The sequence below is a fragment of the Equus caballus genome, chromosome 1 (assembly GCF_041296265.1).
Source record: "Equus caballus isolate H_3958 breed thoroughbred chromosome 1, TB-T2T, whole genome shotgun sequence".
NCBI lineage: Eukaryota > Metazoa > Chordata > Mammalia > Perissodactyla > Equidae > Equus > Equus caballus.
In genome coordinates this window covers 118,172,890-118,187,758 of record NC_091684.1, presented here as the reverse complement: position 1 = coordinate 118,187,758, position 14,869 = coordinate 118,172,890, and the positions used below count along the sequence as shown (strand labels likewise).

The 14,869-nt window shown below is 45.3% G+C and overlaps 1 protein-coding gene and 2 long non-coding RNA genes across 3 annotated transcripts; 2 read left to right on the top strand and 1 right to left on the bottom strand.

Moving 5' to 3' along the window:
- Positions 1-1,518: 1,518 nt before the first annotated feature.
- LOC138924294 (uncharacterized) lies at positions 1,519-3,240 on the bottom strand. Its single transcript, XR_011439231.1, has 2 exons — positions 3,131-3,240; positions 1,519-2,810 (listed from the first exon to the last, which is right to left on the bottom strand). It is a non-coding gene; the product is annotated as an uncharacterized lncRNA (long non-coding RNA).
- LOC138924293 (uncharacterized) lies at positions 2,672-3,359 on the top strand. The gene is made up of 3 exons (XR_011439225.1): positions 2,672-2,789; positions 2,984-3,089; positions 3,242-3,359. It is a non-coding gene; the product is annotated as an uncharacterized lncRNA (long non-coding RNA).
- Positions 3,360-3,602: 243 nt separating this feature from the next.
- SELENOS (selenoprotein S) lies at positions 3,603-11,474 on the top strand. The gene is made up of 6 exons (NM_001199732.2): positions 3,603-3,690; positions 4,396-4,530; positions 6,241-6,347; positions 8,885-8,974; positions 9,076-9,154; positions 10,882-11,474. The coding sequence occupies exons 1-6, from the start codon at positions 3,615-3,617 to the stop codon at positions 10,965-10,967; spliced, it is 573 nt and encodes a 190-aa protein (NP_001186661.1). The 5' UTR covers positions 3,603-3,614; the 3' UTR covers positions 10,968-11,474.
- The last annotated feature ends 3,395 nt before the right edge of the window (positions 11,475-14,869 follow it).

The following is a 14,869-nucleotide window of genomic DNA, read 5'->3' as shown; positions in this document are numbered from 1 at the left end:
CATTATGCTATTGTCCCAAGTGAGGATTTTGCAAAAATTTGACCAGAGGAAAGAGAGCTTCTATGCTCAGAGCTCAAGGTCCATCACTGTGTCTCAGGACCAGAAAAATTTGGTTTGCCCCCACCCAGTTTTTCTCAGATGCCCAGTATTTTCAATGTGCAATTTGTGGAACACGAGATACCTTCAAGATAACTTGTATGAAGTTATAGCAGAAACTTTTGTAGCAGTGACCTAGTCATGTAACACTCAAAAGAACTTTGTTTCTGTGGAACTACATTAAGATGTTGATTTGAATATTATTAGTTTTGTAGTATTTGTATGTAATCAATAAGTGCTCTGGTTTTGAGATTCTAAGAACTATAAATTTAGGAAATATATATCTCGTTTTATATATGTATATGTTTAACATAATTTAAAGGCTATGTAGGGAGTCTGCAGGAATGTCTGTCATTGAAAAAGTCCTTATTCTTGTTTGAGAAAACACTCGTTTGATTGCCATCTCTGTAATCTCCCTTAGCTATCAATACCTTTAATCCTGTCTTATACATACTTTTGTGAAAAGGTGAGGTTTGGCCATTTATCAGTTAACTATTGCCACAATAATGCTGCATAACAAACTACCCCAAAACTTGGGTTTTAAGCGACACCCCGGTACATAGTTGTATGTTGTGGGTCCTTCCAGTTGTGGCATGTGGGACGCTGCCCCAACGTGGCCCAATGAGCAGCGCCATGTCCACGCCCAGGATCGAACCAACGAAACACTGGGCTGCCTGCAGCGGAGCGCGCGAACTCAACCACTCAGCCACGGGGCCAGCCCCGCGACAAACACCTTTTATTCTCACACTGGGCTCTACTTTTCACTGCAGGCCTGTGGATTAACTTGGGTGGCTCGGCTTTGCATAATTCACTCTCCTTGGACAATTCAGCTAACTGGGCAAAGGCACAAGAAGGAAGCACTCGAGGCTTCTTAAGGCCTACACTCAAAACTGACACAGTGTTACTTCTGCCTCCTTGCCACTGACCGTGGTCAGCCACCTTGCAGAGTGCAAAGTCAAAGAATGGGGAAATACTCTCCTCACCTTGAGGCCGTGGCGAGGATATAGTTGCAAGAAGGAATGATGAATTGGGGCCAAGCATTTAGTCTACCATGGCCAGTCATTGGTTGGGAATTCTGGATACTACCTTTGTCCTCTGTTTGCAAATAACACCTGAGCAGTTATATTAAGTAAAGTGTTTGCTGAAATAACTTTATGGTTCTAGACAGGCTAGGTGAGATGATACACCCTGATTAAAGGGACAAAGGTAACACATAAGCTTGCCTAGGAAGAATGAGTAACTTCTATCAATGGAACCTTACGAACAATAATATGCTAAGGAACTGACACAAAAGCCTGTCATCCATGCACTCTAATAATTCAAAATCTACTAATTTTAGCTGCATATGCTATTCAGTATACTGTGTGTACATATGTATACACAAATACTGTAGTTCACAATAGTCACAATAATATTCAAACATGCTTTGTTCTTGTATGTATTTAAAATGTGTGTTTTCACCAGTGTTGTGCTGGTTTCTATTTTATATTGCAAAGTCCTGAGTGACAGGAATTGTTCACTATTTTTGCTTAAATGATAGAAACTAAATGTTACAATTTAGTCATCTTCATAATTACAGACATTACAGGCAGGGTGGGTAAACAAAGTGAGTAAAGCCATCTCTTTTATGCCCCACTTAACCAGATGTAGCATATTGACGTTTTTATGATATGCAGGTTGACATTACTCATTGGCTTGGTTTGAAAGCCAGCAACAGCAAATCTTTGCAAAGTAGGCTCTTCCTCCATAGCTACTCCAAGTATCTTAATTCCTGAATACGCTGTCAGCTCTGAAATGATGTTCACTGCCACGTTCTTGATATTTTCACGACTTAATCTGACACCTCTTGGTAAAGCAGAGCACTGTCTGTTAAAAACTTCAGCTAACCCAAGCCTCCAGCAATCTTAACCACTAAGTTAATATATAAAAATAAAACTCCCAAGCATTGATTGAAACTGTTGTGCCAGATCCCTTTTCAGAGCATTAACCCCTGAGAGAAAAGATGTCCTGGCCAATTGCCTCCATGGACAGTGACCTCAATACACTGTACCTAATGCCTGCAGTATAAAGAGGTCAGGCAACACTGATCATCCTAGTTTATCATTATTTACATACAAGGTACATTGAAAGCTGATCCTAGACCAAGTATTGCAACCATAATCCCAAGAAGTGGTTCAGTTTTAGCACATTGGGTTTCTGCAAGACGCCAGAGCAAGTGAGAAATCACCTCAAAGCAAAGACTGAGGGTTCATCTTTTACAAGTGAGAGGGAAACATCAAGAAGGAGGAAATAAAATTCCTCCTCTTAAACTCATCAAATCAACGGCTGTCTTCACAGCCTTAATTGATGAAATCTAGAGTCCTTGGTTTCCCAATTTGAGGAGTCTGTTGTCAGGTGAAGAAGAGCTTTCAGGCTTTTCTTTGCCATGGCCCATGAACCCTCATGAATAGGAATCTCCTTTAAATTGCCTTCCTGACGCACCGCTGAAGAGGTCGGCGTGGTCCCCGGAGCGGACCCCGTTGAGCAATCTCTGGAGGAAGCAGCGGTGGAGTCGCTGGCGGTGTTCGATTGGCGTGGATGCATGCCTGCCCTTCCTCCTCGCGGCGATGGCGGCTGCGCGCTCTGTCGTCAGCTGCTCAGTATTTTTTCAGTTATATTCCTAATTCTCAACCCTTCTTTTGAGACGCAGCTAGGTAAGACATTCACTTCAAAGCCTGCCAAAAAACCTCAAAGTCAAATTTCAAATAGAGTGCTTAAGGTAGACCTCAGAAATTCGGGTGGTGACAGGTGAGGAGTGGAAGGGAATGGAAGAGGGCATTGCAGGCAGAGGAAACAGCCAGGGCACTATTATAAATAACTGTGATAATGTCTTGTGACACATCGTAAGATTCAGTCCGTGGTGGAGCCATTGCTGCGATTCTTTCCCAAGAGGTTTTGATTCTGCAGGGGAGAAGAACCGTTGAGGATGGAAGGGGACTTTCTTAGCCTAAAAGGTAACATCGGCAGCACGAGGGGGAGGTTCCTCCTATTTCACCTTTAACCTTCGGTGGGGTGGACCTCGGCAACAACCCCAATGGCTGGGAGTCACCAACCAGCCGAGCCCTGTTGCCTGGGACAAAGATGTGGGCGCAAATCCCGTTTCTAGGCAGCCCCTAGCGTCCCGTGACCTTAGTGTCCAATCGGAACAAAGGAAAACATTCGATAAGAAGTTTGCCAGGAGGTCAGTTACGCGGCCTCTCTCGGGCAAATAAGGATGTCCGGCGGCCCGCCCAGGGGTTCTCCCCGCCCCCAAGGCTCTCCGGGTCCCTCCCGCCCCGCCCCGCCCCGCCCCGCCCCGCCCCGGCCACGCCCCACCCCGGTCACGCCCTCGCTGCGATAGGCCGAGCGTCAGGGCCGGGTCGCGCCGCGATTGGCCGGGACGCGGCCCGGCGCTCCACGTGGACGGAGGGGCGGGCCGTGAGGCCGAGGCTTGAGCTGACGCGGCGGGGCCCGGCTGGGCGGCGGCGGCGGCGGCGGCCATGGAGCCGGACGAGGAGCGGCTGTCCGCGCGGCCGGCCGTGGAGGCCGAGGGGCTGCGCTTCCTGCACGTCACGGGTGAGTCGCCGCGGGCAGCGGGCTCGCTCCGCCACCGCCCGCCATGTTCGGTGGGTCGTCCTCCGCGTCGCGCCGGGCGGGCGTGGGGAGGTCTGGCCGGCAGCCGGCGTTGGCGCGGCTCGCAGGGCCGGGCGGCGAGCCTGGAGCGCGCGCCGAGGCCTCCGAAGCCGTACTTCCCTGGGCGGCGCCCTCGGGTCCGGCTTTGCGCGATTCCTTCACTTTGCGCGAAGCGAGCCCTTCTGGGTTGCGGTTACTGGGGTCACTTGGTCCTTAGCGTTTGCCTCCCGGCCTCGGGGCTCCCCCGCCCCGCCGTCCACACCTGACTCCCGGCGTGGTCTGTCTTGTCCGGCCTCCCGTTTCTCCCTGCTGTGTCCTGATAACCATGTGTTCCCTAGGTCTGACAGAGCTTTGCCCTCCTGAGTCGGATAAACTTCTCTTCATCCCTCAAAACCCGGCTGCCTGGCCTACGCCCCCCCGGACCTGCCCCCCGACTCCCCAGATGGTTGAGAAGCGCCTTTTCAGTGACCCCTGAATTGCTGCACTTCTCAATTTTGTTTTAACTGCCTACTTGGGAGGCCATTTGCTCAGCCTGCCCGTGGGGGTTTTGAGGGCAGGAGCTGCGCTTCCTTTGTCCTCGTGGATTTTATGGAGAAGTCCGGTAGCAGGATCGTTCTTAGTTTCTTGAAAACTGTTGTGTCTTTTCAGTGGGCTCCCTGCTGGCCGCCTATGGCTGGTACCTCGTCTTCAGCTGCATCCTCCTCTACGTGCTCTTCCAGAAGCTGTCCAGCCGGCTGAGGGCCCTGCGGCAGAGGCGGCTGGACCGAGCTGCGGCGGCCGTGGGTTAGTGCGGGAGACCCGGAGGGAGGCCAGGGCCTTACAAACACTGCCCTTAGCGTTTGTTAGTCTATTGTGAAGAGCGAGAAGTACCTGATCCTAATTTGTATGGGAGGAAAACCATTTATGCTTCTGAAATCGATGTTGGTGAAAGTGCAATAATTTTTTTTTTCAGAGGTTTTAACAAGATGGAAAACCTGCTTGATAGTGTGTAGGGAATGCACTGCATGTCTTGTCTCTAGCACCGCGTGGGTGACAAGAAACAGCCTCAGTTCTTCCTGTCCGCTGCATTTTGATCTTCACAGCTTACTCATCAGACTTGATTTCAGATTATGCTTACCTGTTCCAGAAACTCATTTCCTCTGTAACAGTAGCCTTTTGACTAGCTTAGAAGCTCAGTTTCTGAGGACATATCCCAAAGAAACATTGCATGTTTTGAGAATAGCAGCGTAATTAAATACAAATTGTCATTCATCTGAGTCACCAGGATGACTGAGGTTGGGGAGGAAAGCAAAGGGCATTGCACAAAGGAGTCGTTAGTGGAAAGACTTGAAAAGCCCTTTACTCCAGTATACCTTTCTCCTCTCCGGTGAAACCCAGTGATCCTGCCATTCTCTCTGTCTTTTTGACTGTTGGCTGTACCTCCATCAACAAACTACAAAGTACAATCGTAAATCTTGCATAAGATGCAGGCTTTCGTGAAGTGATGACATGGTGTTAGGGAAGAGGTTCCGTCACCTGGTACAGCCATTTCTACAGGTGAAGTGCCGGCCCTGTAAGACCTGCTGACCACTGAAGAGTAGATTCCTGAGATGATGATAGGATGGGCGCTTCAAAAGAGGATTGTTTCTGTGAAGCACTGCAAAAAATACGTGTGCAGTGAAAGGTGTTACTTTGTGCTGTTGTACAATTTTGTTAGAAAAATTGGGTTAAAATAACTGTGCTTCATTGATTTTATTTTAAGAATGACCCAACAGTTACAAATGTTACCAAAATTCACATTCCTGTAAAGTGGAACTATAATTTTATTGTGTTTTTAAAGATAAAGTTCCGGTCATCTCTACCAGCATGCACACACACACACAGATGCCAGTGCTATTGTGACCATGACATTTTGACCCCTGTTTGATGAGGATTCAGTTAAGTGGCCTTTTCCCACTACTAACTGTCTGTAGATACTGAAGATCACCTATACTTTGGATGGTACTCCTGTAAGCATATAAGTTCTAGTTTGTTTCCTTGTTTAAAAAATAAGTCACAACACTGTGTGGTTGCCCTCGGTGGACCTTAACACAGCGGTCTGACTAGATGAGCAGATAAAGAACTTTACAGTGTATTTATATAATTTTGCTTTGTTTTATAAACTAGATAAAAACATAGATAAAGCTAGGGCATGCATTTCTATCAATGCTAGCTGGAAGGATTTTTCTTTCTTTTCTGTAGGATAAAATACTTGAGAATCTTTTATCTCTTTCTGGTATAGATGTGGGCAAGTTGATGGCTAATGATCAGAAAACTTTCCTTGGTTGCAGCTAGAATTTTGGTCAACTTAGAGCAGTAAAATGTATGCAGAAGGGTAGAATTATTCATGTGAAAATAGATTTTTGCATTGTCTGACATCTATACTCTTGTAAACTTCTAATAATATGGACCCTCAAGAGTTCCCATTATATATAATACAAGGTGCTTTATCTGAAATTTTGTCTGACATTTTAGAACCTGATGTTGTTGTTAAGCGACAAGAGGCTTTAGCAGCTGCTCGTTTGAAAATGCAAGAGGAATTAAATGCACAAGTTGAAAAGCATAAAGAAAAACTAAGACAGGTATGTGCTGGTTTTAGTTTTAATGTGTGGTCTTAAGAAATAGTCTGAGGCTTAGTGGGTAAAAATGTGTGTGTGTGTGTGCATGCATGCATGCGCATGTGCCCTTTAGGGTGGGTGCTGGCAACAAGTGATTGTGGCAGAATCATTTCCACATAGCTTAGTATTGGTCAGCATGCTTTTTTTGTGCAGTTTACTCTTTAGGGGGAAAATATTCTTAGAAAGGCATCTTTTATTTATGTTCTTGCTTTTTAGTGGTTCCCTCACAGCATTATTTCACCCAACAAAACTGTGTCCAGGTACCATGCCACCAGACACACAGGGCACACATGCAGCTTCTTGCTCCGTTGTCTGTTTCAAGCCGTGTGTCTCGCATGACCTGGCTTGGTGGGGCCACTCTTCAGTGGATTGAAGGAGAGCCATGGGGGGCAGCCATGGGCTAAGCCCAGGGTTGAGATGGGGGGTAGGAGATGGAGTTTTTGAGTGGTTTTTTTTTTTTTTTTAAGGCACCTGGTTTGGTTGGGGGAAAGTAGAAGGGGAAGGGAGAAGGGGAGAGGGGAGGCAGAACCAAGGACAGCTGTTGGAAGTGACCTGTGCAACCAGGTGGATTGTGCTGCTCCTCACAGGAGTAAGATCACCCACCAGATTTGACCCAGTCTGTGAAACTGAAACCACCAAATGTAGACTCTGCTCTCTAGTTTCAGTCCAGATGTTTCTGGGCCCCTCTTTATCCCCTCAGAAGGAAGCTTGTGCTAGCTCTAAGGCAGCTGAGAAGTTGGTCTTGCCTGTGTCTCCGGTGTTTCTGCTGCTGCCAGTGGCCTTTGTTGTTTCTGCATGGTCATCCAGTACGTGGCTGGTCTTCCAGCTTGGCTGGAGCCCAGAAGGAAAGGACAGAACAAGGCCACACCTGCTGCACACCCTCGCCCTCCTTGGTCACGTCTCAGCGGCCTGCTTCTGCTCACTTGGTTGCCCATCCTCCACTTAAATACAGTCACTAACCTAAAATGTTAAAATATCACATTCTTATTATTTAATTTTTTAAATCACACGAGGTAAAAAAATGTCATGATATAAAAGTCTATACCATGAAAATTGTCTCTGCCCTCCTTGCTCCCGTATCCCTTCCTGTCTAAGCATTCCGTATTAAGTTTTTAGATATTTTTCGAGGAATATTGTATCCATATATAAACACGTGCATAGATCTTTTTTCATAGAAGTGGCAGCATAATATACATAAGTGCCATTTTTGAGCAGTTCTGTGTTTTTTTCTTTGCTGATTTCCAACCATTTAATTATTTTTGTTTCTAGAGCCATAGAATAGGTTGAATTCCTTCTACTTGTCAGAATTAATGACTTCAGGGTCTGAGTTTTTTGAGTGTGTTATTAGTAAAATAGCTTGATCATTTATTGAATTTGCTGATAATAGCTGAAAAAGTCTTTTAAAAGATCACTTTTGAAAATTATTGTATAAGCTTCTAAAATTGGAAAAGTTTGGGACAAAAGCCTATGTTCAGTTAAAATTGTTATAGCATATGTCTCACGGACTTAGAAAAAAATTAATAATAAGCTGAGTCTGCCTGACTCACAGTTAAATCACCTTTCTTATTTGTGGTCTCAGGGTTTGTCAGCTGTCTTCCGTCGTGATGCTCTCTATGTTAGCTAGGAATGTAAAACTACCTTCAGGTCCAGAGGGGGTTTACTCCTTGGCTTCCTGTACTTGCAGAGGCTGGAAGATGAGGTGACAGGTACTTGGGTTTAGCAGCCATGGATTCTGAAAGCCATGGAGAAAATTTCTGGATATGTGCTTTCTAAGGCATATTCTCACATATCCTTGTGACATCACTGATTAATTGGAACTAGAATGAACTGCAGTGTGGGTCTGCATTCCTTTGGGAATGAGCGGTTCTGTGTACGCTTAAGTTGCGGTACCAGTTGCTGGCAGGAATGCTGCTGCTCAAGGAGTAGGAAGCAGAGGCGAAGATGCAGGGCGCAGTGTTCCACCCCCTCGTCGGGGACCTGCTAACTGTGATTAGGAGCTTTCTCAAGTGCTTGTTGTTGGGCAGAATTTTCTGCTGAGATTAGCTTCCCTTATGTTTCATTGCACTTCACTTGCAGAGCACTTTTAAGTCTGCTCTCCTTGGGTCCTCATAGCCTGCAAAGCGGAGGGTTTAAGTGGCTTTCCTCAAGTGACACAGCCAGGTAGCAACAAAGCAGGCCTGCCAGCCACGCTCACCCGTCTCAAGTCAGAGTTCTTCCACATTACCAAAAATGTTCTAGAAGGGCGAGTTTCAGAAGAACTGAATTGGTATTCTTTTTTTCATGACACTTTTTGCCATCTTTAATAGTGTACAAAAACAAGAGGTTCCGTCTGAGACTGAAACTCATGCCACTGGATGGCAGCAGTTTTGTTAATGGGCGAAAATGCAGGGGAAAGTTTGTTTTGAAGGACACTTTTATTAAAAATTGTTCAAATTAGCATGTTCTTTGAGAAAGATGGCCACTTCTGAATTCATCGTGTACAATGTGCGATTCTTTTGCAGCTTGAAGAGGAAAAAAGGAGACGGAAGATTGAAATGTGGGACAGCATGCAAGAAGGGAAAAGTTACAAAAGAAACGCAAGAGGGCCTCAGGTGATTCTAGACTTTGGCCTCGTGGACATTTTCAGGTAGACGAAGATTTGTCGAGTAGAATGTTTTTAAATAGCTCCTTAAGCCGGTGTATGTTTAAACAGGAAGAAGACAGTCCTGGGCCCTCCACTTCCTCAGTCATCCCCAAACGAAAATCCGACAGAAAGCCTTTGCGGGGAGGTGGTAAGTACTGAAGTACTGAACATTAAAGCGTTCTGAACAATTACAGGATGTACGTATCTTTTAAAAACAAGATTCTCTTTCTTTGTTTCATTGTCTATAAATTGAGACTAATTCCTAAGTTTAAGATTATGAAGATTAAATAAAAGAAACAGATGCAAAGCCACCCTCAGTGGCTGGGGGTCACCAACCTGCTGAGTTTTGTTGCCCAGTGGGCCCGGGGCAAAGATGTGGGTGCAGTTTCCATTCCGGGAAGCCTGTAACCTCCTTGGCCTCAGTGTCCAATCAGTAAAAACTAAACATTCAGTAAAAAATCAAAAAAGGTCAGTCAAGGCCCTCAGGAAATAATCGGAATGATCACACTTGTGTTTGAGTATTCTCACTCGATCCCACACAGCCCTCTAGGGGAGAGGTCCGTAGGATGAAGAGTGGTTTGCCCATCTTGGAGATGAGTGTCAAGGGACTGGAACACAGTGGTTTTGGTCTTTCCAGCCAGGGCTTATTTCTTGCAAATAACTTTCTCAAGGAGACATGGATGGGTGTCCCTTCAGAGCTTTTTCTGTGTGCACACCCCACCCCCAGCACTTTAGGTGATACTGCAGCAGTGTGCCTCCGTCCCATCCTTGAGGACTTCACGTCCTTTTGAGAAGATGGGACTCACACACAAATGAAAATAAGTAATCCTTTGTGATCTGCTAAGAGTCCACGTTAACCCTGAGGGAGGAGAGGGCAAAGGTACTAGAACACTTCGTGTAGGACCCGTTTCTAGGCCGAAGACTTTATTCTCCATTGGAGGAGAAGGCGTTTCTGTAGGGAGGCGCTGCAGAGGTATGGAAGCCTAGATGGCGTCTTAGAGGACTGTTAGGAGGCTGGACACGGGCTCTAAGACAGTGCAGACAAGCTGGGCTGCCCCTCAGGGGGTGATATGTGTGAAAAGAAAATGCTATTTTAAAACTTTTTTGCTGGAAGACTAGTTTTCAGAACAAACAGTGGTGATTTTTAGGAGAGGAGTGGAAGAAATTGTAGAAAATGTAATGCTTGACATGCTTACATGCATGGCCTCTCAGTGTTCCCAACAGTCCTGAGCTGGGTGCTTTGACGGGCCTGGTTTTATAAATAAGGAAACTGAGGCACAGGGCGTTATTGCCCAAAGATCCCACAGCAAGTAAGGAGCAAAACCACCTCATTTAAGGTCTGGCCGGCCCTGGAGCCGGAGCCCTCAACCTGGTCACCAAATGTCCATTAACTTTGGAAAGCTAATGAGTGGGTGGGCATAGGGGTGGGGGCCTGGGCATGTAGATTACCCAGTTCTGACTGGTAGAAGTGGCAAGTTCCATTCTGTTTTTATTTTTTTTAACTTATTTTTTGTATCTTGAACAGTTCTTACTTGATGTATACATTTTGTTAAGCACTGCAGTAGAAGCCTTCATATACTTAAATCCAGCCATCTTGAGAGGTTTTTTCAGCAGAATTTTTGTGCGTTTTGGGGAGCTTTTACGTGTTTTGGGGAGTTAAGGCCAAGAAGCTGAATGGCTTCTTTTATTCTCACCAGAAAGTCAATTCAAACTGCAATCACACTATAAAGTATTTTTTTCATATGATAGCTTAAAGTTTTATAAAAATGTCCATGAGAATAGAATCCATATCTTTGCAGTACTTCATGCGTCAGGCTCACAGTTTCATGTTCCATATAGAATATTTCCAGTACTGTTTCCTCTGTCTTGTCCCAGGTTACAACCCTTTGTCTGGTGAAGGAGGTGGAGCCTGCTCCTGGAGACCTGGACGCAGAGGCCCGTCATCTGGTGGATGAGGCTAAGAATCTTGTTAGTGTCACTTTTGACATTAACAAGATGAATCCTTAACCCTCAATTCAATTGCCTTACACGCACACTTTTCACAGTGACTAGCCAAGGGGAGGTGGGGTTTATTTCTGTTCCTAACTACACGTGCATCTTTAAGGGTTGAAGTCAGCATAGGGTATAGACATTTGCACTAGGCAGTAGTGGCAGTTGGTCACACTCTGTTAAAGCCAGTGCCTGCATTCATTGATTTCATGGGTAAGTGCTAGTTGGTAGGTAAAGGCCCCCGAGTGATTGGCGATCTTGATAAGAGAGACCTAGTAATGCTTCTTCAAGTTAGAAGTCCTTGCTGGTAGGACAGTCTCTGTGACAGGTTGCGTTGAATGATGTCTTCCTTGTAAATGGTGAGCCCACCAGCGAGGATTACTGATGCAGACAGTTGATGGGTTGTTTCTGTATATTTATTTTTATGTACAGAACTTTGTAAAAGAACTATAAATATTAAAAAAAAATTGCAAAGAACATTTTTAGCATCTTTATTCAAGGAAATTTCTTTATGAACTTGAATTTGTCTATGAAACATTAAACAACTTTTTATCATTCACAACCTCCTACTATTATTACTTATTTCCCCTCTCAGTAGTCCTCACCTGTGATGAGTGTGACGAGTGGCAGACTCCTTGGGGTTTATCCCTAAAATTGTGCTCTTGGAGTTGAGTTGCTGAATTAATAGGATAAAGAAACATCTTGTCTGGAGGTGCCTCATGGGCCAGCCGGGTTTCAAAGAGCTCTGTTGGCCCTTGCCCTTGCGCCCTGAGTCGTTTGCAACGTTCTTGTCTCGAGGCTGTCAGGGATGCGCAGTAAAGGGCCAGAGAGTAAACATTTTAGACTTTGCAGGCTGCATAGTCTTTGGTTTTTACATTTGTAAAGAATTGTCAAAAACATAAGGGTTCTTAGCTTGTGGGCTGGATTTGGCCTGCATCCTGTAGTTTACTGATCCCTACTCTCAAGTCTAGATCACGAGAAGGAACAAAATTAACCTGCGGAATTGGTGGTAATTAGCTGGAAAAGTATTCTAGAATGGTCTCATATGTAAATTGGACAACATTTATTGAGTATCTGATATGTGTGAAATACTACGTGCTTTGCTCTTTTAATGCATGGAAAGGAAAAAGTAGTCTGGTCTTAACGGACTTAAAATCTCTTGGGGAGAGTTGAGGGGAGTGAAAACACGACACCTGAAAAACATGTGATTACAGACAAAGGTTGGAAGAGGCAAGACGAAGTATTTGAGTCTGGAGACATTTGAGTTAAATTTTGACTGGAGGAAATTGGAAGAGATTCTGGGCGGAAGAGAGGGTCAGTGAGAACAAGGGTGAGTCTAGTGAGGTTTGGAAGACCCCCTGAACCTTCATCTCAGGTTCCAGTTGTTAACTAGGTTGGCTTTCCTCCGACAAAGGAGGTTTACCGCATGGGAAGTTTGAGACTTGGATTCACAGATTTCACCCAGGCTTGTTTATATTGAGAGAGATTCCCTTGTCGGATATAAAGGAACTTTTAAATAATTCTTCCTTTAATAGATTTTCTGTAGCTGAAAAGTTGTGTTAGGCAACTCTCAACTATTCATTTCAGAAGTAGAAGGGTATGTTTTAGTATGTCACTGGTTTCCCTCAAACCTCATTTTTTCTCTAAATTTAGAAATTATCAAGTCATAGGCGCATGGGAAGAAACAGTGCTTAAACTCTGAAGTATCTGATTCTGAAATGCCCACCTTGCATCTAGCACTTTTGGCTGGGGGTGGAGGATGCAGTGTCCTGTGGAGAAGTGATTAGGATTCTGAAGGGGAGAGGGAAGCTTTTTCCTCTGCGTAGTGGTTAGCATTTGAAGAGCACTTCCCTTGTGCCAGCCACACACGGTCATATTTAAACCTCACTGCAGGCCTAGGAGGTAGGTACTGCCCTGCTTCCCTCTGGTGCTCTTTCCTGTAGAACAGGCTTTGAGTTGGCTCCACTCAACATCTGTTCCTCACCCTATCCTCTGCTTAATACTTAAGATGCTCTTACTGGGTCATCAGATGTCAAACTCCAGTGGAGCTTTTGGTCTCACCTTATTTGACCTGGTAGCACTTAACCCCTCCTTACAGCCTTCTCTTCTCTTGCCTTCCATAACACCACATACTCTGGGGTTTATTCCCATGACTGCCCACACCTCTCTCCTTTGCCAGCTGGGCCCAGGGCCACTAGTGTTCTCCTTGAACAAGTTTTCTGCATTCTCTTTCCGATTCCTCTTCCTCCGTTTGCTGTTCCATCTGTTCCACCAAAGCTCTTCTTAAGGTCACACGTGGTGTTCAGTCTGATGGATCATTCTCAGTACTCAGTGTAGTGTCATTTGTAATAACCAAGCCCTCCTTGAAAAACACTATGCTCTTGACTTCCAGGACTCCATGCTTGTCTGGTTTTCTGCTACCTTTCTGGCTGCTCCTCAGTCTCTTTTGCTGCTTTTTTCCTCCCCTTCCTGACCTCTAAACACTGGAGTTAGAGGAAGTCACAAAAGGAATTAGACGAGGCAAGAAGGTAACCATCACTCTTAAGACCACTCGATGTAACTGGCATCATGTATACCACAAGTGTACCGCTGCCTCTTCTAGTGATTTTGCAAATGGGTTTTTATAGCTGGAGATAAAATGTCAGTGTATCATACCCCAATTCGAATGGTGTATCTCAAAAGAACTTAGATGGAAAGTGAAGATGCTGTGCCCTGGAAAAACTGAAGACTCAGAGTACGTCTGGCAAAGATGAAGATGCTGTAAACAGCACAGACATGTGCCCTCCTGCCCTCATGGGCCTTGAGATCTGTTGGGGAAAGGCAAGCATTGCATGGTTCCAGAAGTAAATGACTGACTGTGATAAGGGCTACAGATGGAAGATACAGGCTGCAATGAGAAATGATCTGACGTAGGGGGACCTCACTTATCGATACTCTGTACCCACACATTCCACCTGTGTGGAATGGAGGAGTTGGAAATGTCAGGAAATAATTTAGAGATGGAATAAATCACCATGAACCGGGAGAGTCTTTCCAGTGTTTAGTGTTAGTACCAGTTCCTGACACCCTCCTCAGTAGTTTGTCCTCCTTGGGGGCCACTTGGTCATGTGGAAACACAGGCCTTAGCAAATGTCAGGCAATTTTACTGGCCCCTTGCTGACTTTTTAGCGTCGCGGGAGGAAGTAATACAATGCCGCAAGACCAGCTTCGGGAGTAAATGTCTGCCAATGTTGATATAGAGTAGGCCCCTTTCATTTTGAAACATTTATTCCAAACCTCCTCTCAGTTCACTTCAAGCCTCTCCTCACCATAATCAAAACAGTCTGCAAACCCCATAGTAAAAATAGGATTTGTAATCAAAAAATGAGCTTGCCATCACAGCCTCTGATTTGGAAGATGTATCCGTTAGCTTTTTCAGTGTCCCAAACCACCCTGAACTTAATGACTTGAAACAACCATTTATCCCCTAGATGTCTACTGGGCTTGGCTCAGTTGATCTTGGCTCCACTCACTCGTGCATCTTTGGTCAGCTAGTGGGTGGCTGGGCCCAGATGGCCTCACTCATGTCTGGCAGTTGGCTAGTTAGCAGCCGGGGCAATAGGTGACTGGGCCATGTCTTTCTCAATCACCAGCAGGCTAGCAGGCTTGTTCACATGATGGTTTAATTCCAAGAACAGTGTGCCAAAGTTTTTCAAGGCTTTCTTTGCTTCACATTTTGCTACCATCTCATTGGCCAAAGCACTTCGTAAGGCCAGTCCCAGTGCAAAAGATGGAGGTCCACCTCCCAATGGAAGGAAATGCAGCCAGGGGGAGAAGCTAGCATTTGCAGCAGAAGTGTTGGAAATCTTCACCAGTCTTGTAATAGCCGTCTTTC